The following is a 27,455-nucleotide window of genomic DNA, read 5'->3' on the forward strand; positions in this document are numbered from 1 at the left end:
AACTCAGATCCTGCTGCAGGAAGAAGGAGCAGCTTGCAAATTTATAACTGGGATTTAAGTAACAATAACCCAGTATAATTTTTAAAATCTTCTCAAAAGGTTTGAGTTACAACGCTAAGAAACCAGAATATTGTGTGCACACATGCACATTGGATATGTATATACATATCTCAATCATATAGTATATTATGCATATGTATTTGTGGCACATTTCCTAACATGTTTTCAATTAGTAACTGAACATAATTACATCTAATTCATAATGCAGTTGAAATACCAACATATCACTAGGACCTGAATAATCTCAGAGTGACTGCTCAAGCATTTTATTTACAAGAAAATACAATACAGACAGGAAAGATACTGATATCCAATAGCTAGGGTAAGGAGATTTGGCCGTTTCCTTGTAGCAGAGGCAAATAAGCAATATATAGTAACAATTTAAAACGTCAGGAGAACTTAGTCTTGAAGAAAAAAAAACTGTACATCCTTTCTTAATGACTTTGCCAGGTTTTCACAGAACACGAATCAAGAAAAGTTCCTTAAGTTGTATGTACAATGGCAATTAGCAGATAGTTGATGAAATTTCTATATGGTCTGTGAACATTTTATCACTCAAAGATCAGGTAGCATGTTTAAATGGTGAACAGGACTTCTATTTAAAATAATTCAAATTATTAAAAGTAAAGAGGATTTAAAATAAAGGTCTTCACTGAAATAATACCAAAAGCTTTAGGAAAGCCTTAGGCAAAAGCACAATGAAAATTTAAGAAAAAGTCTGCATGATTTAGAAGAGACGCATATAGCTTAGGTCTTTTTTACCTTTAAAAAACACACACCCGTTAAAGTCTGAGCACTTACTGGATCAACCTGCCATATAATAACAGTTGTGTCCTTTGATCCCGTTGCTAGTTTAGTTCCATCATTGGAGAATTTACAGAACCATACTTCATTACAGTGCTCTGTAAGTATCTGCTGTGTGTAACATGGGAACTGTTTCCTGAAACAAAGCAAAAAAAAACAAACAAACAATCTGATAAGCAACTGGTAAAAACTAATTATAAAAGTAAAGATTTCTGCAGTTAATATGTATTTCAAAAGACAATGAGCTTTGAAGACAATCCTATGAACATTAACTAGACAGTATCGGTCTAGTTTGAGGGCCACTAGGTATTGGTGATTTAAAAACAAAAATATTTAATTAAAGATACCCTCTTAAAGGACTCAAAAACATTAAGATGTGACTTTGTAGATTGGCTATATTCACAAGATCTTACTGTTACCCTCAGACTTCCCTCCCCATTACTTCCTATTGTTTGTTATACTCACTGGGTTTCAGATTAAAATTACAAGATCTTTGGACACTAACTGGATCTTCCTAAAGTTTTGTAGGATACAGAACAGTCAGGCACCAATCTGATTGGGCCTCTGGACATTAGTGCAATAAAAGTTAAGGTTAATAAGTTAACAATTTACAGGACTTTTCACTTTAGCTATTTCTTGCAACTCCCCAGACGTGATTAATTACATGCTAAAAAGGAGTAATGGAAATACTAACTTTTACAAGATCATTTTCAAGAAATGAAACTCTCATTAGTTTCCTGTAATTTACATTTTTATATAGTGTTTATCACTGTGGTATTTTGTTACTTTGCAAACTACATACAAATACCGTCCCACTTATGAGCAAACAAAAACAGAACAATAATAGCAGCTAATATCCTCCCCCTGCCCCCAAATTATGTGCCAAGGAAGATCCTACCATCAAAACATTAAATTCATTCAGAAAAATGGAGAGAAGCTCAAGTTATGTTTGCAGCTCACCAATTGGCACTAAGTAGTTGTACAGTGTTTGAAATCACCTGGCTGATTGTGTGCGTTATTTATGTTACGATAGCTTCTAGAGATGCCAATGTGCAAGACGTGCAGACACAAGACAGTCTCTGCCCCACAGAGCTTACAAGTTAACTGGAGCAGGAGCCATCGTGTGTGTGTGTGTGTGTGTGTGTGTGTGTGTGTGTGTGTGTGTGTGTGTGTGTGTGTGTGTGTGTGTGTGTGTGTGTGTGTGTGTGTGTGTGTATTTGTACGGTGCTTGGCACAAAAGGGTCCTGATCCATGACTGGGGGAGCTACTGTAATAATTAATACAATTTAGGTAAAACTGGTTATAAAACATTGCTAAAAATTATTGAACAAAGAGAACTTATTTTAGGACAGTCACTTGTGTCATGAATTTGTCAGTATTGAGTGTAAGAAGATTTGTGTTAGGAAGAGTCAGTGAGGTAATTAAACCAATCCTGCAAAAAGTACTACACATTTGTTTAGTATGCCAAAGATGTGGAAATCCTTTTAAGATACTCTGTAATTTCTTTAAGTAGCAAGACACTCTTGGTATTGCACTACCAAGCAATAGACCCCAAAAAATAAAAAAAACATAAGGCAGGGAAACACCACCCTACTTCCCCCCCTTACAATTAGTTATAACTGAAAAGAGCTGGAGGCATGCCTCCATAATCATGGTTTTGTGGTTTTTAAGAATGGTTAAATAGAAAATCAGCCTAATTCCAATATGTTTTGAGGGGGTTTACACAGTATTTTCAAATGACATTACTGTAACTAGCAGTACTGTAACTGTTTCTAGACAATCAAGATGTTTGTGATCTTAGGACTGTGTAAACTGAATTTGAGATACGGTGGTTACAGGAAGACTTATTTTAAGCATAATTTGTTATTAATGTTTACTACCGCTCTGCCAGTTCTAATACTGTACTTGTAAATCTGCTGTCCCATTTGCACAAAGCCATTTAGTGTAAGAACATATAAATATCAATTTAATGAAAGTCATAGTACACAGGCTGGTCTGCTGCTATAAATGATGCTTGTCACTGACATGGATTTAAGGAGTCCATGCAAGTAACTTACACTGATGCAAGGAAACAAGGAGAGAAAAGACAGACACTTTCCTCTCTCAACTAATGAAGCAAGTAGCTCAGTAAGTTGTACTTCACAGATACAGCAAAGTATGTATTAAACAGGTACTCAACCACTGTTCTTTTCAGAATATGCGGAACAGAACAGAACTTGATATTTTTGGGTGGTCACAAGACAAGATGTTGGTTAAGAAGGATAGTTGTTTGAACAGGTTTTGTTTAGTTAGCTGAGTACTCATGCTCAACCATACTTCTCTACATTTCTGCTTATGCAAAAGTCCTTCATTACTCATCTGCTCAGTATATAGTGTGCTTAAACTTTAGGCCTGGTCCATACTAAAAAGTTAGGTCAATCCAGCTACATTGATTAGGGGTGTGAAAAATCCACAACCTTGAGTGATGTAGTTAAGCTTGCCTAACATATGGCGTAGACAAAAGAGTTCTTCTGTCAACCTAGCTACTGCCTCTCAGGGAGGTGGACTATCTGTGCCACTGTAGCGTTTCAAGTGTAGACAAACCCTTAATGCAGGGGTACACTATTTTTTGTCAAGATCCAAATTTCTCGGTCAAGATATAATCAAGGTCCAGACTCAAGAGAAAATTGTTTTTTTTTTAAAATAAGTAAATAAAAAAAATTTCAGGGTCCATTCAAAAAGCTTCTGGTGATCTGGATTTGGCCCACAGTCTACCTATTGACTACCTCTGCCTTAGTGTTTCCTTATGCTTTATTCCACCATGTCAACAACATGGTTCATCAGTTACTGTGTTTTCACAACTTTAGAATTCTAAATTTAATCCTTTAAAAACAGACCAAAAGAACTAAAATTAAAATTACTGGAATAATAATTTAACTTTAACATGAAAGTAAATTTGTTCCCAGCGTTTACAATGAAAACACTGTTTAATAAACAGACACCATCAAGATTGACAGTGTTGCTAACCCAATATCTGCAAGAGGCAATGTTCACTTTGCTCCCAAAACCTTCAGTGTTTTTTAAATAAATCTTCCTATGCATAATCCTACAACCACAAACTGAAGCGGCAGAAGAGGAGAACCAGGTAAGTATGCAGACTCCACTTTCTACTTCTCAAAAAAGGGTTGGGGGGGGGGGGGAGAAGATGTTAAAATTGGATTGATTATAAAATAAAAGGATGCGGTAAAGGGTCCCCCACCTGCCCCCAATTAAGTTCTCCATTATCACAAGGCCAGTAACGTGAAAAAGCTTCACCCTCCACTCTGAGTACCCTCTCCCTCATTCCACCTCCTGAGAAGCAGCAATCCTGTCTGTTTTGCTCAACATTGTATCTGTTCGTGAGATATAAGCATGCCTGATTACAATATTGCCAGAAATCCATACAGATTAACCCCATTAAAAATAAAATAAATAAATAAAGTGGAAGTTACCAGTAGACTATCCTATCAATTTTAATATTACTCAAGTTTCATTGTCTTTTTAAACTATTAGATTACTGTTACTTTAATTCTATCAATTTGTTTACACATAATTAAAAAGGCCTAAAAACAAAATCCAGAATCTGGCTTCCACTGTCTTTAACTCACCTCATTATGCCCAAGCATTGCAGCATGTACGGCGCACCACATACTGATCTCAGACCCCTGCAATAGGTAGGTACAATAGGTTGAGTTGAGGACAGAGTGGAAGCCTTTGTTTTGAAGTATCTTCTTTTGGGAGGGGGAGGGGAAGAAAGGGGGGTACATGAGACTATGGTTTAATTGATATATACATATACACACACACCCAGTATGCAAGTCTGGGTGTGGAGGATACAAAATTAGAAAGATAAAAGTTTGACCTACATGGGCATATATTTATGATGGGTGGGCTTTAGACAAGCCCAGACTTGTTACATTTGGCCCTCAAATATTATTGTATTATTTTATATAACTACATCTTAAAGGAGGGTGTTCCAATTGCATTGATCTCACTTGTTAGCTGGATGCAAACACAGCATTAACACACTTCTAGACTGGCAGTAAGTATTAAAAATCAATACGGTCCACAATTTATTACTGCCCTAATGTTAAGAATCCTTTCTGAAGTACAAGGACCCCAATTCCTACCCACACTTTAAAAAAAAAAAAAAAGCCTTCAAACCACTTGTTATTCCCTAGAATTGAAATGAAGTGAGATGGCCAAAAATCCACACAAGAAAGGAATTTAAGGTGTTGTGGCAGTTAAAAGCGCAAGACTACAAAAGTCTAAAGCCAGAACAATTACTTGAACATATAGTTATAAGTATTAGGATAGTCATTTAGATTCTAAATAGAAGTATTGAAAAGACTACTGAAATGGAAATCTTCACTTTAAAAATAGATACCAAATAGTCTAAAGCTAAAAATCCCATGTGGTTGGAGATATTGGCAATTTTTAGAGAAAAAACAGAATTACAAGGGAGTCCTGAGAAGTTGTTAGTAGCTCACTATAGTAAGCATTTAATATGAAGAAAATCTTCATTATGAGCCAAAGAACTGAACTGCTACTCCAAACACCAAAAATATAAAACACCATCCCCCTTTTTCGTGCTACTTCAGCGTTCGGCAACTTGTGGCCTTACCCCTAATTATACTCTAGAAATATCTACAAGCTTTGTCTCTGCATTCATGTCACTTCTGCTAGATCCCTGAGGAGCTTTGGTTGTCTGAAGAAAAACACTCAAAACACAGCAACTGTTTCTCTGTGTGCATGATATATCAGCACTGAGTTACTTCCTCCCTGGTGCCTGCACAAGTTTCACATTTTAAATTTCTAAGCAACACCAATGTTACTTACATATAAGAGTTATGAAATTTGGGTGTTTTCTTCCAAAACAAACTTTGCCAAAGTTAAAGACATGTATTTGTGTGTTCTGTCTTACTTAGTTTGCATTACACATTTTTTAGCTATGACCAAGAATTAGAGAGTAGAATGCATTATGTGTTTTTATTTAATTTCATCTTCTAAAATGTAACGGCATTCATTAATTAAAGACTAAATCTGGAATATGACCTTGAACAGTAAACGCAGATTTACCTTACGCATCCAAGAAGTTTGAATGGGTAGTAACAATTCGACAGCCATTAGACAATGACAGAATAGCAAGTAGCAGCAAGTTTGTGCACTTAGATTAAGGCTAAATCCTTGATACATACACCCATCTCACTACAGGGCTGCCCAGAGGATTCAGGGGGCCTGGGGCAAAGCAATTTCAGGGGCCCCTTCTATAAAAAAAAAAGTTGCAATACTATAGAATACTATATTCTTGTGGGGGCCCCTGCGGGGCCCAGGGCCTGGGGTAAATTGCCCCACTTGCCCCCCCTCTGGGCAGCCCTGTCTCATTAAACAGTAAATTGCATTCCCTCAAGGAGAAGTAGCCAGACATCAAGAAGCATTTTCATACATGTTCTGTAGTTTGTCTGCACAAACTGTTAGTCAACTAAATGGGCCTGGCTTTTCCCAGTCTACTCCAGCATGTTCCAATTTGAAACAACTGTCCTACAGTTCAAAGGAACAATATTGTGTAAGTGGATTGTGTTATATATTTAAAAAAAAATACCACTGTCAATTTTAAAAGTAGAAAAAGGAATTCTTACCTACTACAAACATGGTCTATAAGCAGGGACACAGAATCTAGACTGTTATCTAGTTTGGTATTATGATATAGGCACCGGTCTCGTTGTAGCTCCACAGCCTGACGTAGTAGATTCTGTAAGCGCCTTGGGGGAAGCATCACCGATGGCGGTAAGTATGCTTAAAGAAAAAAAAAAAAACCCACAAAAATTACAAACGCACATTTTATCTTTACTGAATAAAAACCCATAAAGAGTTATAAATTAAAGAAATCCAACCTACTGCTCAACTTGTTGGTTTATAACTGTGTAACTGAGGACCCAAAGATGAACTCATATTCACTGATGTTTTCAAACAGAATTGTACTTTTTTTAGCTCTGTTGCTTTTGTTCAGCACAAGTTCCACTTATACAAAGTAGACTGCTGCATGCTGATTTTAACAGTAAAATCCTCAATTGCGAGACTCCACTAGACCACCTTTTGTGCTCACTATGAGGAATTCCCATTAAAAGGCAACACTATGTTAGTACTGCTATTAATGGAGCAGTAGAGTCCACCACATTACAGCATGCTTTCCAACCTCTTTTCATTTGCAGACTCCTCAAAAATTTCAAATGGGAGTGCGGACCCCTTTGGAAATCTTTTGACAGTCTGCGGACCCCCCCAGAGGCCTGAGGACCACAGGCTGAAAACCATTATATTATGGATAGGCCTATAGAATTGAAATGAGATACCACATGCCCTAGGATCAGACAGTCCCTGGGTCAATATCAAGGGCAGCTGCAATACATCCAACATGTTGACCTATCACAAGTGACATGGAAGAAGCAAACTAACAGTCAGAGCAGATGGCAGTGAAAACAATTCATATACTTTCTACATATAGCAGAGGCACTGAGAACTGAAAGCTGTTATTACAAACAGCTAGAGGCAGCATAAGATTGAGAGGCACAAGACCTAAGACCCACAAAAATCACTAAGTCATTCCCAGTAACCAGAATTATCTTCCCCATAAAGCACCAGTCACTGATAGTAAGTGTAATTAAAATCACTTTCCTCGAAAAAGTTACATCCTATTTAATAGGGTACTAGAAAAATATTTGGGGTGTATTTAGAAAAATCTATTTAAATGCTGAACATTAAATATCTTACTCTGGAGTTTGTCCAAAAGTTTAGACCTGGAAGCTGTTCCTTTTCCTTCCCATTCTGCTTTTGCACGCAAGTCTTCTGCATGACTACACATCAGATACCTGTAAAAACAAAGCGAATGAACACATCCTATTATGGTCTAAACCTTTTGGAATTCGTTTTCAATTGTAAGGATGCCCACATGCTCAGGGTTTAACTGATTGCCATATTTGGGGTCGGGAAGGAATTTTCCTCCAGGGCAGATTTCCAGAGGCCCTGGAGGTTTTTCCACCTTCCCCTGCAGCGTGGGGCACAGGTTGCTTGCTGGAGGATTCTCTACACCTTGAGATCTTTAAAACACAATTTGAGGACTTCAATAGCTCAGACATAGGTTAGGGGTTTGCTACAGGCGTGGGTGGGTGAGATTCTGTGGCCTGCGTTGTGCAGGAGATCAGACTAGATCAGGGGGTCTCAAACACAAATGACCATGAGGGCCACATGAGGACTAGTTCATTGGCCCGAGGACCGCATCACTGACACCCGCCCCTCACTGCCCCCTGCCCTGACCCCACTCCACCTCTTTCATGAAGTCCCGCCCCTGCCCTGACTCCATTCCGACCCCCTACCTGCCTCCATTCCAATCCCTTCCCCGAAGTCCTCACCTCAACTCCGCCCCCTCCCTGCCCACAGAGGACACAAGAGGGGTGTGGCAGGGGCTCAGGGCAGGGAGTGAAGGAGGAGTGCAGGGTGCAGCAGGGGGCTCAGAGCAGGGAGGTGGGGTGCAGGAGGGAGTGTGGGGTGTGGCAGAGGGTTGGGGTTTAGGCAGGGGGCTCAGGGTGCAGAAGGGGTGTGGGATGCAGCAGGGGGCTCAGGGCAGGGGGTTGGTGTGCAGCAGGGGGTTGGGGTTCAGGCAGGGGGCTCGGGGCAAGGAGTTGGGACAAGCAGCTGGAACCATGTCCCTGCGGCCCCTGGGGGAGGAGGGATGCAGGGCTCCGCGTGCTGCTTGCCACTCCTCCAGGTACCTCCCCCAAAGCTCCCATTGGCTGTGGTTCCCTGTTCCCAGCCAATGGGACCGGGGGGGAGGGGGGAAGGGGAAGGGGTGTGTGCCTGGAACCAGGGCAACACACAGAGCCCTCTCCCCCCGCCAGCTGCAGGGACGTGATGTCAGCTGCTTCAGGGAGCGGTGCAGGGCTCGAGGGGGGCAATCCGCTGTAGCTTGCCCACCCCTGGCCTGGAGGTAGGCAGGGGGGGTGCAGGCCGCTTGGCAGGCCGCAGGAAATAGCCCCACGGGCTGCATGTTTGAGACCCCTGGACTAGATGATCATAATGGTCCCTTCTGACCTTAAAGTCTGAGTCTACATGGAGGAGATGTTCCTGTTTACAATTCATATTTAAGTGAAGTGGGGGTAGAAGAGACTCTAAGAAGAGAGATCTCTGTTTTAGGACCTCTCTCTCCTCCATCAGCTTATTACAGCCAGAATGTACTGATTTTTAGGAGACGCGGTACAGTCACTCCTGACCAACTTGCACTCAAGTAAAAGCTTGGGCAAATGTATGAGGAGTCAAAGACTAGATTGGGGCAAATTAAAGGGGACAATGATGCTTTATTTTGTAAGCAATATATTTCATTTCTCCCCCATGCAGATTTACTCAAACGCTCATGAATTTCAATATAAAAAACCCAACTCAGTGACTCAGAAGTTTACATCAAGTTAGACTAGTCAATGATGGCACAAAAATATACCTAGATGCAAACAAGATTTACTATGCTAACTGATCCCAGTGTGTTTGAGGTATACATATGTGTTTCAAGCTGCATCATACTAAACTTCTAAATTTCTAGCATAATAGCATTGTCAATGATGCCAACACTACCGGGTTCTGCAATTTGTTTCTTGGGATGGTAATGATACAATGCATTAGTAAGATTTATTGTTGGAGTCTGGGTGATGAACAATAGCCATTTGCTCCAGAAGTTCCTTTTTCCTTTGTCACTAACTAGAAAGATTTAAGGAGAGAAGGTACCAATGCAAGGTAATGGATAAGAAACAAAACAGATCTTGTTTAGACTGACCTTCAGGAGAAATTGGGGGGAGGGGGAAAAGGAGACTGTGCACATGCTACACTCCCCCTTCACCCGCAAGGAAACAAAAAAACCCATCCCCTACCAACTTGAGAATTACTCAGCTATAGGAAAAGAGACTGAACATGCTTCCTTTAAAGGACTGAAATTATGTCCTTATCAGTTTAGGTTCTGATACCATAAAGGCAGTATATATAAAAACACTTATTTTGGATGAATGATGATATGATATGAATCATGGTACAACAATACAGTCAGTATAATAAATTTCTTCCCCTTGCCATTTTAAATAGCAGTGATCACTAAGCATAAATAATTCAGATTTTTAAAACAAGTTAGTACTAAAGATTGAAGAGAAAGGGGAGAGATAGAAGACCCTGCTTCTGCAATGGAGTTTTCCCCACTGATTTCAATAGGAGTGGGACTGGGTCCAAAAGGGAGAATAGTGCTTCATTTTTACCAAGACATTATTTTACTTATTCCACATGATTCAAGTGCACTTTTAATGTTATGAAGAGAGGGCTCAGGAAATACTGACCAGCACTTGTTTCCACTGAATTACACAATCCCTCAGGATATTCTGTAGAACTAGCTGTCCAAGATTAAACACCCTTACCCACTGAGGACATGAATGCGCTCTGTATTGTATTTCAGTGGTGTCAGTTCACAGCGCAGAACTTGAAGTGCCTCCAGAACCTTGCCATCCTCCAGGTATTCCAGGTACTTCTGCTGTAGCAGCAAGAACTTCATCCTCTGACATGACAGAAAGCAGCAGTCAGGGGAAAAAGGTTGACTGAAGTTTCAGAAAATGTTTGAGCCTAAACAGAACAGTAGAAACCATTCTACTATATACCCTTCAGAAATACAACTACATGCAATGTATCATTACTTCTGGCTGATCTTTCAATACAATTGTGGTAGTTATGTTAAAAGCGACCCAAATAAATAAGTAATCAATCTTTTCCACCTGCCTACTGGAGCCCCAAATATCCTCTTCCGCACGCCTCACACCCCTTCTAATTCTCCCTATTCTGAACCCATATCCCTTTCAGTCACTATCCTTCAAACCAGGATTTGAGGGAATCCCATCTATCTCATACTCAAACAAAACAAAAAAAGTATGCTGCATGCTTGTACAGAGCATGACCAGGAGGTCAGCAAGTCAAACCCCTAACTGGTTTTATACAGATTATGTAGGAGCTCACCAAGGGATTCTCTCTCTCTCTCTCTCTAGTTGTATAACATGCTGTAGCAACATATTAACACTGCAACTAGGCAAAACAAGGCACCATGCAAATTAAACTTGTTTTCCAGAAGTATTAATACTGCCATCTTCTTTTTACAGAAAGCAGAGCGATGTCGCTCCCCACATTTAGGGCTCACTTAGCCTATACTCATTTCTCATAAGCATTCACTTCTATTAGAATTCCAATGTGACCTTCACACATGCTCACATTTCTCATCAATAGTCATGATTCTAACTTCGTTAAAATGTTCATGGACACAAAATGAAGGAAGGCATTCAGTTTCAGATTTAAAATCTGGAGTCCCCAAAATTTCTTAACATGCTGATCCTTAAGATGAAAGTGAGACAGTTTAGTTACTTCTACTGTAACTAAGCATAGCCACTTGGTGTATGCATTTTTTGTCTGTCTTCACTGCTGCTGCCAGGGGTTATCGCCATGAGGCCTTCAACAAGTAGTGGGGTAAGAGGAAAACCTGAGACTGTATCTAGAGTGAAACAAAATTAAATTAAAGTGATGTGCTATGCTTTCCCCATCTCTATAGAAACTGAATGAAGTGTATTCATGATCTGTCTTGCACTTCAAATATTTGATCACCACCTTTCCCCATGTGAGTTCAGCAGACCCCAAAGACCAGCAGCTTTTCCAACACTATATGTATTTACTTATATTAGTGCATTAAGGGCATTATACAATTTTGAGCAAGGTGCTAACCTCTTCAAATCAAGACACTTAAATATGAAACATTTGTTATGCCTTACTCCATCTTGTTCATTTTTACTCCATGTTGTTCATTTTTGCACTTCATCTTGGATAGGGTAGCTAGACTGTCCTATTTGATCAATTTCATTTAATTCTGTTTTTTCCATACAATAGCTCAATGTTGAAGTGTTCTGAGCTGCTAACAATAGAATATTTAAATAACTAGAACTTAATTGAAAAAGATGTATAGAGTAATATTTGTAAATTAAGAAAAATCCTAAATTTTAAAGACTAAAGGCTAAAGGCTAAAGGCTAAATTACTTGAGATTGTCTCTTGATTTGAGGTTTACTCAATTTAACATTTGACTGACTGTGTTAGACACATTTTAAAAGAACATTAATTAGCTCTCATTCATGTTGTTTAAGATATATAGTACTGTCATCACAATGGCATGGAGAAAGATACATTACTACAGTGAGTCTCATAAAAATCTCATTCCTGCTACGCATTTGACTAGATGAGATACACAGATCTTAAATATCTTATCTAGTAGTGGTTTTGTCTTATGCTTTTTGAGGGAATTTAAAACATTTAGGTAAAATATTTGTTTTCCTTCAAGCGGAATGCATTCCAGATTGATTATGAATACAGCCTACAAGGACTACATTTGATTAAAACACCGAGTGAAAACGACACTTAACAGCAGAAGAAAGCTTTGGTTTTCATGTTTGGCCCACTACTCTGTAACTCTTGAGAACAAATCACACTTATCAAGTTTTCATGTACATGAAAGAAGACTGCTGACATAATGTATAGCTTTCAGAAGTGTATGAAGTTACCTAGATATGCATCACCATATAGATATTTGTAGCTAATTTCATACTATAACATCTTAGTTTTCCAGTACTCTGATGTCCTGTAGGGGAGAGGTCAGAATCCCCTTTATAATTATTCTCCCTCTCACTGCACAGATATTCAGTTTGTTTGCATTCAACGTGAAGAGGAGGCCCATTAGAGAAGAGAGTATCTGTACAATTTGTACAGGTATAATGTTGCAGATTTTGGGGTGATGAGTCATTAGAAGTAAGCCTTCCCCTTTTAATATTTCCTATCCACTTGTTAGGAAAGTGGAAGGGTTGATTCCTCACGGTAGGTGATCACCACATAACCCCAAACTTCAGTGTTTTAAAAAACTTAGTTCTTATCCAGAACTTCATGTTGAATATTCTCCAATTCTCCCTGCATATCTCAGACAATATTTTGTTTCTTATGTATCCATCCACTTTTTCTTGGTTTCCCTTATCTGCATGGTGATAACCACTTCATCCAATTACTATCTCTACCTGGCATAATGGTTCTAAAAGAAGGGGTAATGAAAGCCATTTCTGTGGACAAAAAAGGAAAGGAAAGCTTTTTGTTGTTGTTGTGCCAATATCAGCAATTTAATGGAAATCCCTGTAAAAGCAAACCAGAGGCACTGTCTCCATGACTCATTTTATCCACACTAGTACAAGAAGCATGTCAAAATTGACCGACATTCAGCCCTGATATTGTGTATAGCAACCAAGGCAGAGTACTGTTGCCAAGACAGCTGAATATGTACAGTCTCAGTTGGTTCAGAGCAAATTTTCCTTTAAAAAAGGTCATTAACTCCATGAGTCCTAGGCATACTACTGAAAAGGACATCTCCTAGAATGATACAGCACCAGAGTTTTCATACATAGAGACAAAGTACATATACTAAATGCTACAAATATTTTATTCATAACATAACAGAGTTGGAACAAAAATGTTGAATGGATTTAATTACAACTAATGTCCCTATCAAAGCCCAGATAACATTTTGCCTACAGTTTAGTCACAACCTTTTTGTTATTGGTTCACGAATGAATTTTTGTCCAAAAAACCCTACTAAGTTATTTGATATGATGTAGAACTAAATTTCAGATTTGAGTTACAGTATCCCAAATAATGAGAAATTAGCTGTAGAGACCCTTTACACTAATGGTCATGGATCCTATACCCGAGTTATTTTTAAAGATATTATCTTACCTTATGTCAGACAATTCAGCTTTTCTGCAACCAGCGCTTCTTGTGACAAGAGGGGCTTTTTCTGGCAAACTAAGTTCTATCTCTTCCCCCTACCCTTTTCCTAATTTCCCCTTCTGCTGCTACCATCTAATACCAGTAGTGCTGATAACTGCATCTAGTGTCAGCTGCCATCCTCCTCAACTGGACAGCAGGGAGTTTAAAACATGTAACATTCGTTCAGTGCCCTGTGCTCATAGTTATATTATAGCTTCAAAGAAACCCTGCCGGAAATATATCTCATGCTTATCAGGAGGTCTTCAATATATTTTTCTATCCAATATGAACAAAATAAGAGCATTAAATTGGTTGTGGTTAGACGGTTCCTACATATCCAGCTCAACACTCAGATTTCCCTTCAAAAATAATTATCGTCTTGCAATGGAAAGTATTAGAAGAGACTTCATCCCAATCCCTTTCAATCTCTATCCTGTATCAATAAAACTGAAGAGCCCTGAAACAGTTAACTGCAAACCTAACATTGACAATATAGTTTGAGATGCAGTTAGCCACTTCACTTCTGAATGATCATTGTAAATCCACCAGTTCCAGCAGAGAGTGTAGCCACTCTATGTTTCAGTAGCAAAGATTCCTCCGTGTATTATCTGGTGGAGAAACCCTGCAGGGAATGATGTTCATCTTGTCAGGTTGCGGACTTTAATTCAGTTAAATGTTACAAAATCCGATGTACAGCACTAAAGATGAATTGAGGTACAAGTGTCGCATTCTGCTGTTTCTAGATACTGTATGACATAATTAACAGTAAAACTGGCTCAATGTTAAAGTGACCCTACATAAAGAATTGCTAGGGTCTAAGTTCGGAACAGGGTTGACCAAAAATCAGGATTGAAAAAAAGTTATGGTTTAAGTGTTTATATTGTCAGTGCTTAAACTATAAATGGGACGAAAGTGGATGTTTTGCACTTGTTTCTTTAGTTTACTAGTTATATAAAGATTCTATATAAAATATCAACTGTAGACGTTTCTCCAAAATACTCATCTAAACTGAAAAAGCAAAGTCCAGGGCCTCATCCACATCCTAACTGTGAAAACACCACAGACCCGATAAGCAAATAGCCTATTCTATAACTACAAGCAACACCATATTTTGATATTCTGAATGTTCTCAAACTGAATCAAGAAAATTGAAGGGTTTTGATCTGTATTTGTGGTTTGAAGTCAATGGGATGTGTGTTCCTATTTAGGAACTTTAGTTTTTCAAAAATAAAATCCTAAAGTGACTTGCATATATAAAAAATGAGTTCATAATTTTATTAGTATATTGAAAATCTAAATAACTGATCATTAACATCAAAACAAAATTGCTTTGAAGTGACAAACACTGTCACTAAGAGAAGTTTAATAAAAATATAATTTTAGCCTCCTAATGCTGCAACATTATGTACATGCTTAGCATAAATAGTCCTGTTGAAGTCAATGAGAATATTTATGAGAGTACAGTTGTGGGTCTGATTTGCAGAATCAGGGCCTTAACATTCAATATTTTGTTTTTCCACCTATGGCACTTTTGTAAAAATTGAACAAGATACTCTACTAATAGTGGCATTTAACAATAGCACAATTTTTTCAAGCTAGTTAATTTAAATTAGGTTGAGTTTTTGTTAACTTAAAAAAAAAAAGTCACTTGATTTAGGTCAGCAAAGTAAGTTATTCCAGCCTGGCTTGGCTCTCTGCTCTCCTGTTCACAGGGAGTCTGTGCACGCCATTCTTGGGCCAGAAACTTTTATGCTGTTGTTGAGTAGCCTCCTCTAGGCAATCCAGCACAGACATTGGCTGAAACTAGAGGAAGCTGCATCTAGCCACTCTCTTTTAGGTAACCAGGTACAAGGCCTCTAAGTGAGAGCAAAAGGAAAAATTAGGGGATCCTGGAGTGTATCCCCTTCCAATAAGGAATCATTACATCTTTTAGGGCTTCTCTCAACAGCAAATTACTTCTGATTAACCTCCGTGTGTGGACACACTAATTCCACATGGAGTTAATAAGGAATAGTTAATCTGCTCTTAATTCACACCCTAGTTTATTCCAGATTAATTTTCATGTGTAGACAAGCCTTTGGCTGATACCATAGAGTTAGGAAACCTGAGAGCTCCCAGCTGGAATTCAAATGATCATTGAACAAAACTGCAGGTAGAAGTGCTATTTCTCTTAAAAGCGGGATGATCAAGTTCACCTAGCTAGGATGAATACCATTATTTGACAGAATAGCCCCAAATCAAGTGTAGACAAGTGAAATTTCACTTGGAAATCACAAGTGCACTGACTGAAATGCTGGCCTGGGCCAAAAACAAAAGTGGATATCCTTACGTTTTTTGAAAACGACACTTAGAAGAAAGCTTTGGTTTTCATGTTTGGCCCACTACTCTGGATAAGGCTTTCCTCTGGCACCTCAGCCAATTGCATCCCCCATACAACATTACACGAAGTACACACATGGCTAGCCATATTACTCAACAGCAGTACAGGGCACAATTGCCTTTCAGTGGTGTTTACAATGGAACTGAGAGGAGAGGCTACTTTTCATTTTCACCTCAAGCCAGATGCAGCAGCTGTTTAATGAACCCCCAGTTTTAAACTTAGATTAGTAGTTTGTACCTTAATATGCAGCATTTATAGCACTTCGATCTGTAGATCTCAAAGCACTTTGTGGGCAGCTTATGCTCATTTTCACAGACAGAATTTATAATATACGTGCAATACAACTATGTTTGATATTCAGCTCATCCTTGACCAAGTCACATTAAAAGTAAGATTCCCTAGCCTATTAAAGCTTACAGTAAAATGTCAGTAAGATTGACTTTTTACATACACACACCCCCACCCACTCAACTTCAGATACATGTGGTCAAACTGCCAGGTTGAGATTCAGAAACCTAAGCCCATATGATCTTGGTTCATAAAACACAAACAGCATTTCTTCCCCTAAAGAATATGGTCATATACAGCACTTAGTAGAATAAGTGCAGGTTCAACATCAGCTGAATGAACACATTTTTTATCTAAAATTATGATGAAGTTTGACTTAAAAACAGAAACCAGAAGCATAGTGCCTTCCAGAACATATAAAGTTGCCAAAATAAGTGTACACTGAATTGAGTGGTTTTACTTTTTTCATCATAGGGTGGAAATAGATGAAGTGCTGGCATTAGTAAGATTACTAGTGATTTAAAAAATGAATTATTTAACTTCCCTCCCCACCACTAGGACCATGAGTGGGAGAAAGATAACCCCACCTCTTAAAATAAACAGAAGTGCCTACATCATCACTGACTGTGCAAAACCCAGAGATATAATCTTTTATTAGATCTGATTATGCTCTATAGATAGTCTGAGCGGTGACAAAAAAATTCTTCTTTATCTAGCGAGCTTTCCTTTTCCAGTTGCTACTTATTGCTCTAAATTGGGCTGAAATCTTGCAATAACCATAAATATCCAGAAAAATATTTTCCAAATCAGCATAAAAAAAACCCCAACAGATCAACTCTATAAGTTTATTAATAGCTTTTAAAAAAATTATGTACTAAAACATCTGACTCTAAAGATATGGATGATAAAAACCAATAAAGTCCTATCCCCTCAGCTTACATCTTTAATTTATTTTCTTACTGCTGTACATGTGGCAGACTTGTTTTTAAATAAAAATCAGTATTCGTTATTTTTCTTAATTCATCAGACTCAGTTTAGATGAACAAAATACACTTTACAGCATCAATTTAGTTTAGATAAGGTAGAGTCTGAAAACAAAATTCACATTTCTATAAGTTTTACTCAGTTGGAGTACATTTTCCCAAGGTTAGGGTTTACGTAGCCATTTATACTTTGGATTCGCTAAAAGCAAATTGTCCCCTTGTTTTCCTCTTTTGTCAAATTAACCTATTGTGACAAGTACAAAAAAAATCCTTATAGTTTGACAATTTTTTCATAAACTAGAATAGACAGCACCATTTTGAATGGAATAGGAAAAAAATGCATATCCTCAAAATGCTAGAACCCTAATAAACGTTTGCTTTAATAGATGCTACGCTCTTGTGTATGCAACAGGCTACCGAATTCTCACTCCTCATGAGACACTGAAAATGTACACATTATTTTGGTATGTTCTGTTTGGATAGTCTTTCCTGCTGTCTTTTTAAAAGTTTGCCTTCCAATATTAGCCTGCGAAGCAAAAAATAGGACCTAGAACTATATAGCTCAATAGAAAAGACTTTGGAGGGGTTAAACATTCACACAATTACAGAACAAGATGTAACTTCTTTCAGGCAGCCACTGATGTTTTGTTAAACATCTGTTTTTCCTACTTCACTTCCTGTTCTCTCTCTTCCCCTCCCCCGCCGGCAGGAAACTCTCCTCCTGACAACAAAATGAATCAGCTAGAAGTAAAAAGCTAAGCAGCCATCAGCTGATTCCTCATTGTTTACAGCCACAGGCACTTCAAAAAGCAGTGCTACTTTTTTCTCCCCAAATGACTACAAAACAACACTGAATAGCTAATGTCCAATTAATTTCAATAAATGTTTAACATAGTAAAATAAGATGTTTGAAGGAAGACAAGGCCTGTATGTAACCATTTTGATCCTGGGTCATAGAAACAAACCCAGAAACACTTTGTATGTCAACAAAGTTCACAAGTTACTGAAACCACATATATTAAAACCAAACAAATTGTAACTCTGTCAAGTCACAGGATCTAAATCCTAGCATAAATCACCAGACTGGTCTGCTTTAAAAATAATTTAAAAGAGGACAAAGCTCTACAAAAATTCCGAAGAGTAAACACACACATTTGTTCTCTAAAAGCCATCTAGAAAAGCAACAGTATTGTTCATTTTCTATATCAGCCACTGTATTCCCATGACATTCTATTGCAGTATGCAAACCCCCACAGTACCTAGGTATTCTACACTGTACTTAAGCTTGGTTCTTTAAGAAAACATAAAGGAAAAACAAAAAAAACCCCAAAAAACACTACGCCAGCTATTTCAAACTCAGAAGCACTTTTAGAATTTCTTTAAAGTAACTGAATTAAGTATCAACTGAAGTTATCCAATTATGGATTTTAAATTAGATATGCAGATTACACAAGTTGTATTCTGATCCATGAAGGCAGACTTTAATAAATTTACACATTCAGTGCACTGAGTATTGGTCTTAATATTTTTAGGCCTCCTCTCTCAAATACAACAAAATGACAGAAGAGCAAATTAGTATTGTGCTTGGGATAGCAAGTTGCTTACTAAAATAAACACAGATGCCAACATTAACTCTGAAGTAGGTACCAAAAAAAAAAAAAGTGTATTATTACAGTTATTCCCAAATACATCTGAAACAATTCAAAATGTGCCTCTTACCACAATTGCGTGAGGAGAATGCACCAAAGGCTTAAGTTCATTCAAGTCGTTCTCAGCCTGCAAAAATTGGTATAAAAAATAAACATAACCTTGAAGAACCATGAAATGCATTTCACATACTATAAATTTAACAGCAGTTATGCAGTCCTATATGCCCCACATACATTACCTTATCCCATTCTCCTTCCATGACATGATTGCGGAATTTGGTAGCAGAAGGATGTTCTAAACGACATCCTGACTCTTGCATGAGAAGATCAACAGTCTGGCTGCAGGAGAGATACAGCGTAAAAAAAACTGACCAATTTTACTCTTAAAATGCACCACGCATTGCAATAAGTCTGTTATAGTTAAAAATGACTTTTTATGAAGCAAAAAGGGTTATAACCAGATTCAGAAACACGTGAAGAGATAAGTATTCCAATCACTCAAGACACTTGAATAGACAGCTCTCTATATCCACAAGAGTGGTTGATTGGTTTGAAAACTTGCATGAAGTGCCAAGATGGTGGTCTTTGACTCAGACAGGCATGTCCAGATAGAAATAAACCAGTTTCTAGCAGCAAGTTGTCTACACAGAGGAAAAATATAGAGGCACATCTAGTGTTTATAACCTATAACTACCCCTAGAGAATGGGTATAAAGGGCTGCCACTGCTCTGTATTAAGATGTCTGCAGAGATAGCCCTAGCTTTTGTTCATGTCAGGACTTTAAAAGGCTGGTTCCTTAAAATAAAAAATAAGCAAACTCACTAACTTGTAACCCTCCCCCTTTTATGCTAAAAATAACATTTACTGTGGTGTAGCCTATAAACAGTCACAAGCTGTCTCCTACTGTGGAGAATCTGCCTCCTATGTCAGTGGTGTGTTTTATTTCATGTACTAAGTTCATTAGACTCAATCCAGCCCCACAACAGTTTGCCATCTCTCCTTTGGTACTTCCCTTGTAGCTTTATTTTCTGGGGCATCATCTATAGGACCCCTCCCAAAAATCTCAATATTCATCTAGTTGCTGTTATGTTATATTTAGAAAAGGGGGAGAGGAGTGTTTGTAAAATCCAGATGGTTCATCTCTCTGTATTTTATTTCTATTTCCCCTCCCTCCACTGCATACTCACCCAAAAATACTGCAGTGCTCTGAGCCACAGAAGAATCAACATATTTGTAATTTTAATTTTTTCAGTCTATAGATAGGAGTATTTTCAAAAGCTATTAGACATATGGCCAAACCAAACCTACAAAAGCTTTCATCCAATTACATGAACACAGGCTCTGCAATCAGAATCCTAAATGCTAGTTTAATTCTTTGGTTGGCTTGTTTACAATTAACCAATCAGCTCTTAAGACTTAAACAAAACAAAAAACATCCAAGTGTCCAGGCTCCATTATGTTCACCAGATCACTTCCCCCCCACTACCACATTTGTACTGATCTGACTTTAGTGATATGTGACTGGGCTTTCATATTGTCATCTTTGGCAGAGGAAGCCCTACCTGTCCCCCAGCACGGTTGAGACACACAGTCTGTCTCGAATGTACAAAGCTGGTTGGAAGAGCCTTAAAGACAGGTCCCTCACGTCATTATTTTCAACACATTAGGTCTGCCCCACAGCTCCCCTTCATATACACTTACTGATCTGTCTTTATAATGGGATATCAAGCTGTGACAAGGCAGTGTGGGAGAGAAGGCGGCCCCTTTCCTCCCCTCCACCATCCAAATCTTACGTATGTGGGTCATAAACAGATTTGTTGGTCTGTCTCCCATGGGCACAAATGGTGCCCTAAAATAGAACAAGTCTCCCAGCACCATTATTTCCCCCGGCCCACTCCTGCACCAAGCCAACCCCCTCCCCCACTTTTGACTCCTCTCTCCTTATCGATGTGCAATTCAGCTACATCAGTGCGGGTCTACAGAGGGGAGGGGCCCAGGGCCCCCATCCTCCCTCCTGGTCCCTATGGAGGGGGAAGCGGGGGTCTCATAACACCGCTAAAGGGAAAAGGGAGAAAAACGGCCCCCCACCGTGTGGGGCTCTCTTACCCCAGCGCAGGCCTGCCCCGCAGGGGCCCCCTCCGCCCTATGGAGGAGGAGGGGGTCGGTCTCCCCTCCGAGGGCGCGGGCACTTACTTGAGGCCCAGCCCGTGGAGGTGCTGCCCGATGAGCCGGATCACGTCCTCGTCGGACTGCGAGAGCCGCTTCTTCTTTTTCAGGGCGCTGCCGCCGCCTCCCCCCAGCTCCGCGGCGGCCGAGCCGGGCCCCCCGGCGGCCGGGACCCCGTTGTTGACGCTCAGGCCGCCGGGGCTGCTGCCGCCGCCGCTGCTATTGGCCGCGGAGGCGGAGGGCAGTAGCCCGTTGGCGTGAGCCAGCTGCTCCCCGGCGGCCGAGCCCGACGAGGCCTCGCCGTTCTGGGCGCCCAAGCAGCCCAGCTCCGGGCCCGCCGGCCCCTGCGGCGGCGGCTGCTGCTGGCCTCCTCCTGCCCCGTTGGCCTGCATGGCGCTGCTGCTGCTGCTGCCTCTGAGCTGGGCGGCAGGGGGGGCGAGCCCGGCGGAGAGCGAGGGGGACTGGGACGAGGTGAGGCCTGCTCTGCCCGCGGAAGCCCCGGGCTCGCCTGCTCCCTCCGCCGCCGCCGGGGACGCCCGGGCTTTCTTCCGCGGGGGCGGGGAGGCTCCGCCGGTGTCCGAGTCGGAGGAGGAGGAAGCGGAGGCCAGAGTTTCCTCGCCGAGAGCGGCCGTGGTGGGAAGCCGGGGGGGCGAGGAAGGGAGGCGGGGGGGCGAGGGGAGGAGGAGCGGGGCCCTGTCCCCCCCGGGGTCCCGGAGGCAGCGCCGCCGCCCGCTCTGGGCTCCCTCTTGTTATTGCTGCCGCTGCCCCGAGCCCCCGCCCGGCCGCCCCAGGCGCCCGGCCTGCTCCGTGCTGCTGGGTTTGTCACTTCTCTGCCCAGCTGCAGCCTAATGGAGTCCGGGCCGGGACGTCACAGGAAATTCCTATACTGCCCCCTACACCCACTTCCGCCGCCCGGAGCGGGTATGGAGCCTATGGGGCAAGGGGCAGAGAAGAGCGGGGCTTCACCCTGCTTGTGCAGCGCCAGGGGAAGGGGGGTGGCACAGACCCAGAGGGGGCTCTGCCACACACCTGTCTAGCTGCCTCCCACCCAGCCCTGTGTGCCTACCTAGCATGTCTCTGTATACAGACTATGTACATGTGTCCTGATCGGTAATACATATCGACAGACTATATATAGGTGTGTGTACATCTGTAGGGGAGTGTGTAAATACACACACACATAGATAGATGATATACATACACATACAGATAGATATATAGATGACACACACACACCAACATAAAATATGCTAAAAGAACATTATTAAGGTTACCAGGTGATCACTCAAAAGTTAAATACCAGAGTTAAAGTGAAACCTTAATTTGGCCCCCTTGTGCCTATGCATTAGGAGATCATATTTAATTACAGGATCCCACAGTATTTTTTCCACAGAAGCCTACTGCCTATACTGCATAGTATAGATGGTGCTCACTTAATGAGCAGCTAATCAATATTTGTTTTTCTCCTCATTGTTTAATAACATACTAGTCAAACCCTGCTCTGAATACAGAATTATTAATTTTTCATGGGCTTTATCATAGTGTTCACAAATCTCTATGAATTTATTTTCACAACATCCTTGTGAGGTGAGAGGATATTATTATCCCCATTTTACAGATGGGCTATCGAGACACAGAGATAAAAGTAAAAAGTTCCCAACAAGTTTGGATGCCAAAAAAATACCTAATACATAATTTTGCAGAGTACATATTACACAGCATTTTATGTGTTCAAAGCACAGTTCCATTAACCCTTATGTTCCACACCGACACCTGCCACCACTGGAAGAGGGCTAGGCACCCTGCTGGGCTAGTCTGTGCTCCACTCTGGTTCCACATCCGACTGGGGACATTAGTTGGCCATGAGCACAGGCATGTACCTGACGCAGTTCACGCACTCCTCTGATACATATCCTTCCTGTGATGAGAGGGAGACACTAGTGCACATCTATGTAGGGTGTATCAGGTGGCAGCTCTTCTGGCTCCTCCAGAACCTCTTACTAAGGTTATAGCTGCATTTTCCCCTGCACTTCCTGATCTGTGCACACCCCATCCATGGCCCCACAAAGTCATGGGACCTAGTCATCCATCTTCTCCTGGCATTGGCCAAGATGGCCATCCATCACACCAGGAGGAAGTTGGATGGGGGTACTCTGTGACTGTGGAGTCTATTTCCATTCCCTTTTCCAATCATATCTGAGTAGAGTTCCTTTCTGGGTGGTGTCTACAGACTCCTCAGACACCTTTGAGGAGTGGTGGGCACTGTCCGGGGTTCTCTGCTCTTTGTCCCCCTCTGGCTGCCTCATTTTTAACCTTTGACTTAACAACTTTAACCTTTAACCTGTTCCTGTTTTCTCTTTCATTGTCCCAAGTAGTCAACTGTGACTGGGGCTTAGTGGTTCCTCCCCCTTAGTTGAGGGGGCAGGACTTAAATTTTGGGTAGGCCTAGATATGCCTGTCCAAGTACTAATAAATAGTCCACATCTGTCACAGGTACATCTTCATGTGTAGGCGGTGGAGTTCCCCTTGGTGTGCTTGAGGATAGTCCTGGGTGGTACCACCAGAATCAGAGACCCCTGGACTACAATCAGAGGGATTGGGTGGATCCCGTGGTGTCTGGCCGGCGCATGAGATTGACTACGGACACTACCCTGTGCATCCACCATCCTGTGCTCCAGGGGATGAAGGCTTTTGTCACCTATCTTGAATGGTCCTGCTGGAGGGCACTTCCTGCCAACCTCTCAACCTCAGCCCTCCAGCTCTCATAATCAGGCCCCTGCTCTGTGAGTCCGCCCCCTCATCCCTGATACCTCTGATGCGCCACCTGAGCTGGCTGAGCACCATCCAGCAGGCCCTTATCCAAACTGTGCCCCAAGAACATCTCTACATGCATATGCTTCATACCATCCACTTCCTTGCCCTCATGTCCCGCCCCAACACTAAGTAGTGGGACCTGCTGTCACTTGCAGAGGGTTGAGAGCCCCAGTGGACCAGCCTGTACGCCATCCAGACCCACGATCCAGTGGGGATCTCAGTTGTCAGCTCCTTCATGGACACATGAATGTGGGCATATGGGTGGCACAGTTTACAGAGTCCCCCGACACCTGCCTTTTATGCGGCAAGAGAGAGACTCTGACACACATTTACATAGAATGGGTCAGCTGCTGCCCCTCTTTTGGCTACTCCAGAACCTCCTGATGAGACCCATCCACCTCAGTGCCTTCAATAGGTTTAAGAGGGAACTGGGTCCATGTGACGTGGTATACCAGATGCTCTGAGGCCCCCTGCTGGAGATCTTTTGGCCCTGCCATACTCTGCCCCAAAAAAGGGCAGTGGAGAGGGTCCTCCAAGCTGCCTAGAGTGACTGTGTGGGACACAACCAATCAGGCCCAGCAGCCTGATATAACAAAAGCTGCAGGGCCAAAGCTGGGAGGTCAGTCCCTTGCTGCAGCTGTAGGAGTGTGGCTGGCTGATAGAGTGAAAGAGCAGTACTGCCAGAAGCCAGGGAGAGTGAGCTGGTTGCTGGGACTCCATTAGGGCAAGGTGCTGAGGTAAGGGTGAAGATGGTGTGGGGCCATGGGGATGTAGCCCTGGGAATTAGAGAAGCTGTGTGATATAGTTAAAGGGATATAGCAGATGGCTGTGATCTACAGGGTCCCTGGGCTGGGGCCTGGAGTAGTGGGCTGACCTGCTGGGCCACCCCTACCCCTCATTAGGCACTGGGGGGAAGTGGCCTGGACATTGAGGCACCCCAAAGGGGGAACTGAACTATAGTGGTCCAGCTAGGGTGACCAGATGAGAGGTGAAATATCGGGATGGTGTCGGGGGGAAGAGATGTGCTGGCAGAGCAACAAAAAAACCCCAAAGAACAAGAGCTGCTGGAGCATAGGAAAAATTGGTGGGGGCTGAGCACCCACCGGCAACTCCATGCTCTGCCCCAGCTTGCCTTTGCTCTGCCTCCATCTCCCCTGAGCTAGCTGTGGCATCCTGCTTCTCTCCGCTCCCTCCAGTGCTTGCGCTGCCATACAGCTGATTAGCGCAAGCCTGGGAGGGAGGGGTGAGGAGGAGGAATGCAGCGTGCTTGGGGAAGAGGCAGGGTCTGGGGGGTGGGGATTTGGGGAGGGACCCCATGGGAAGGGAGGGGTGGAGTTGGGGTGGGGGAGCACGAGCCCCCTCTGCCTGTGCGCCGGAGGGCAAAATATCGGGACAATTCGCATCCCGAGCGAACATTGGTTGGGACGTGGGACAAACAAGTAAATATCAGGACAGTCCCGATAAAATTGGGACGTCTGGTCACCCTAGGCCTAGCTGGAGAGCTGTAGCCAGGAAGCCCCAAGAGGGTGAAGACATTGTCTCCAGGGAGGGAGCCTGGGACACTGCTCTATCCCAGAGCAGGGACATCTGAGAGGGTGTGTACAAGAAGTGAGTGCACCCTATTAGTCCAATACATCTGAACTGATTGCCTGCTGCTCAGTTGGTCTTAAGGAAAGGTACCTTGGCCTTATAAAGGGGGAGATAACAGAATTTGGTTGTTGACAGATGCTGTGTGGAATAAGAAGGTTCCTGCAAGGCTGTAAGTTAGCAGAGAAGGCTGAACTCCAGACAAGAAGTGTTGGGAGAGCGGGAAGACAGACCCTCAGGGAGGAGGGTTTCTGCCCAATTTGAGATTATGTAAAGGTAGTGAATGTTTAGAGGACAGACCTTTACAGAGGAGGGACTGGGCCCAGCTGAAATTTGGATGAAGAATTTGAAAGTTTGAGTTTTATTGAAAAAATATTTTTGTAGGACTTAATAAATTGGATCCCAGAAGGGAAATGTTTTAAATATCTAGAATGTGGCCTTTTTAAGTGCCCTGGGAGGGGTGGGAGGAAAGAGGCAGTTTTCAGCAGAGCCATGGACACTGCAGGACAGGTATGCCCTTTGACATCTTCCTATTTCTGGAACAAATGATGTAGGGATGCTACAGGTGATGGTCTCCTTTGCTACACAGTGCTGATTCATTTCCAGAGCAGTACCAGCCTGTGCACTGAATGAACCAGGTGTTGTGCAGAAAAAATAATATGTGATCATGTAATTAAAACTGTATCTTAGGCACCAAAGGGCCAAATGAAAGTTGCACGGGCAACCTTAAGTCCTCCATTTAATAACTTTTGAGTGCTTGACTTTGCAATCTTACTAATTTTCTTAACATGGTTATTTTGTCTGTAACTTTCAAAAAAGAAAACTTTAAAAAAATCCATTATGGGTCATCAGCGGGGTTGGGACTTCTAAATCTACTGCAGACATCTACCACTTCAGCTAATGGACCAACTGATAGCAGTGGTAGGTTGTTATCCTCTGTGTCAGTGGTGGGCAACCTGAAGCCCATAGGCCACATGTGGCCCATCAGAGTAATCCGCTGCCGGGTTGCGAGACAGTTTGTTTACATTGGCCATCTTCAGGCACTGCTGCCCGCAGCTCCCAGTGGTCGTAGTTCACCATTCCCAGCCAATGGGAGTTGCAGGAAGCAGCGTGGGCCACAGGGATGTGCTGACTGCAGCACCCATTGGCTGGGAACAGCGAACTGTGGCTACTGGCAGCTGCGGGCAGCTGCGTCTGCGGACAGTCAATGTAAACAAACTGTCTTGTGGCCTGCCAGTGGATTACCCTGATTGGCCCCATGTAGCCCATGGGCTGCAGGTTGCCCACCACTGCTCTACGTGGACCAGAATTAGTAGGGGTTGGAACACTTTGCCAGTGGGTTTCAGAGATATTTGCTGACAACAAAGATGGTGAGACTCAAGAATTTTGGGTTTTATTCTAGGTTCTGGAGGAGAGTGTGGTCTAGTGGCCATGGAGTCTTGCCTATTTTCCCCGAAGCTTGAACCCTTGTGTCCTGTTTCTTCCAACATGTCCCAGTCCTGTCTCTCCCTACCTCAGGCTTCGTCCACATTGCCTGGGCACTACTGGAGAGATGATTTCCCTGCTTTCATTTCCAGTGCTCAGCCCTGGCTCTGCCTGTAGCAGCCCAGAACTGCAATTGCAGGGAAAGTCTTCATCCTTGGGATGGAGCACACTCCATGCTGAAAGACTGGGAAGCTCTCACATACTCAGTAGAGACTTGTCAGAAATGCAGTATTTTTTATAACTTGGCCACACACGGGTGGATTTTCACAGAAATACAAAAGACACATCCTTGACACAAAGGCCATCCCCATCCTGCTAAACTTCAAGTTCTGCTCCAAAACATAGGGACACTATAGCATCTC

At 42.1% G+C, this 27,455-nt stretch overlaps 1 protein-coding gene across 3 annotated transcripts in view; it reads right to left on the reverse strand.

The window, feature by feature from the left end:
* The window catches only part of WDR26 (WD repeat domain 26), a 46,480-nt gene extending 24,431 nt beyond the window's left edge, over window positions 1–22,049 (reverse strand). The window contains exons 1-8 of one of the 3 annotated variants that reach the window (XM_039529597.1): window positions 21,235–22,049; window positions 19,281–19,380; window positions 19,112–19,168; window positions 10,326–10,462; window positions 7,651–7,748; window positions 6,522–6,678; window positions 4,491–4,547; window positions 862–1,000 (exon numbers count right to left, since the gene is read on the reverse strand). In XM_039529597.1, coding sequence (XP_039385531.1) covers window positions 862–1,000; window positions 4,491–4,547; window positions 6,522–6,678; window positions 7,651–7,748; window positions 10,326–10,462; window positions 19,112–19,168; window positions 19,281–19,380; window positions 21,235–21,599 — 1,110 coding nt within the window. In that variant the 5' untranslated portion in view covers window positions 21,600–22,049. Of the gene's footprint in view, window positions 1–861; window positions 1,001–4,490; window positions 4,614–6,521; window positions 6,679–7,650; window positions 7,749–10,325; window positions 10,463–19,111; window positions 19,169–19,280; window positions 19,381–21,234 lie in introns of all 3 variants that reach the window. The other 2 variants (XM_039529596.1, XM_039529598.1) reach the window with 2 other exon arrangements.
* Window positions 22,050–27,455: the final 5,406 nt, after the last annotated feature.

Source organism: Mauremys reevesii, linkage group 3 (assembly GCF_016161935.1).
Source record: "Mauremys reevesii isolate NIE-2019 linkage group 3, ASM1616193v1, whole genome shotgun sequence".
Taxonomy (NCBI): domain Eukaryota; kingdom Metazoa; phylum Chordata; order Testudines; family Geoemydidae; genus Mauremys; species Mauremys reevesii.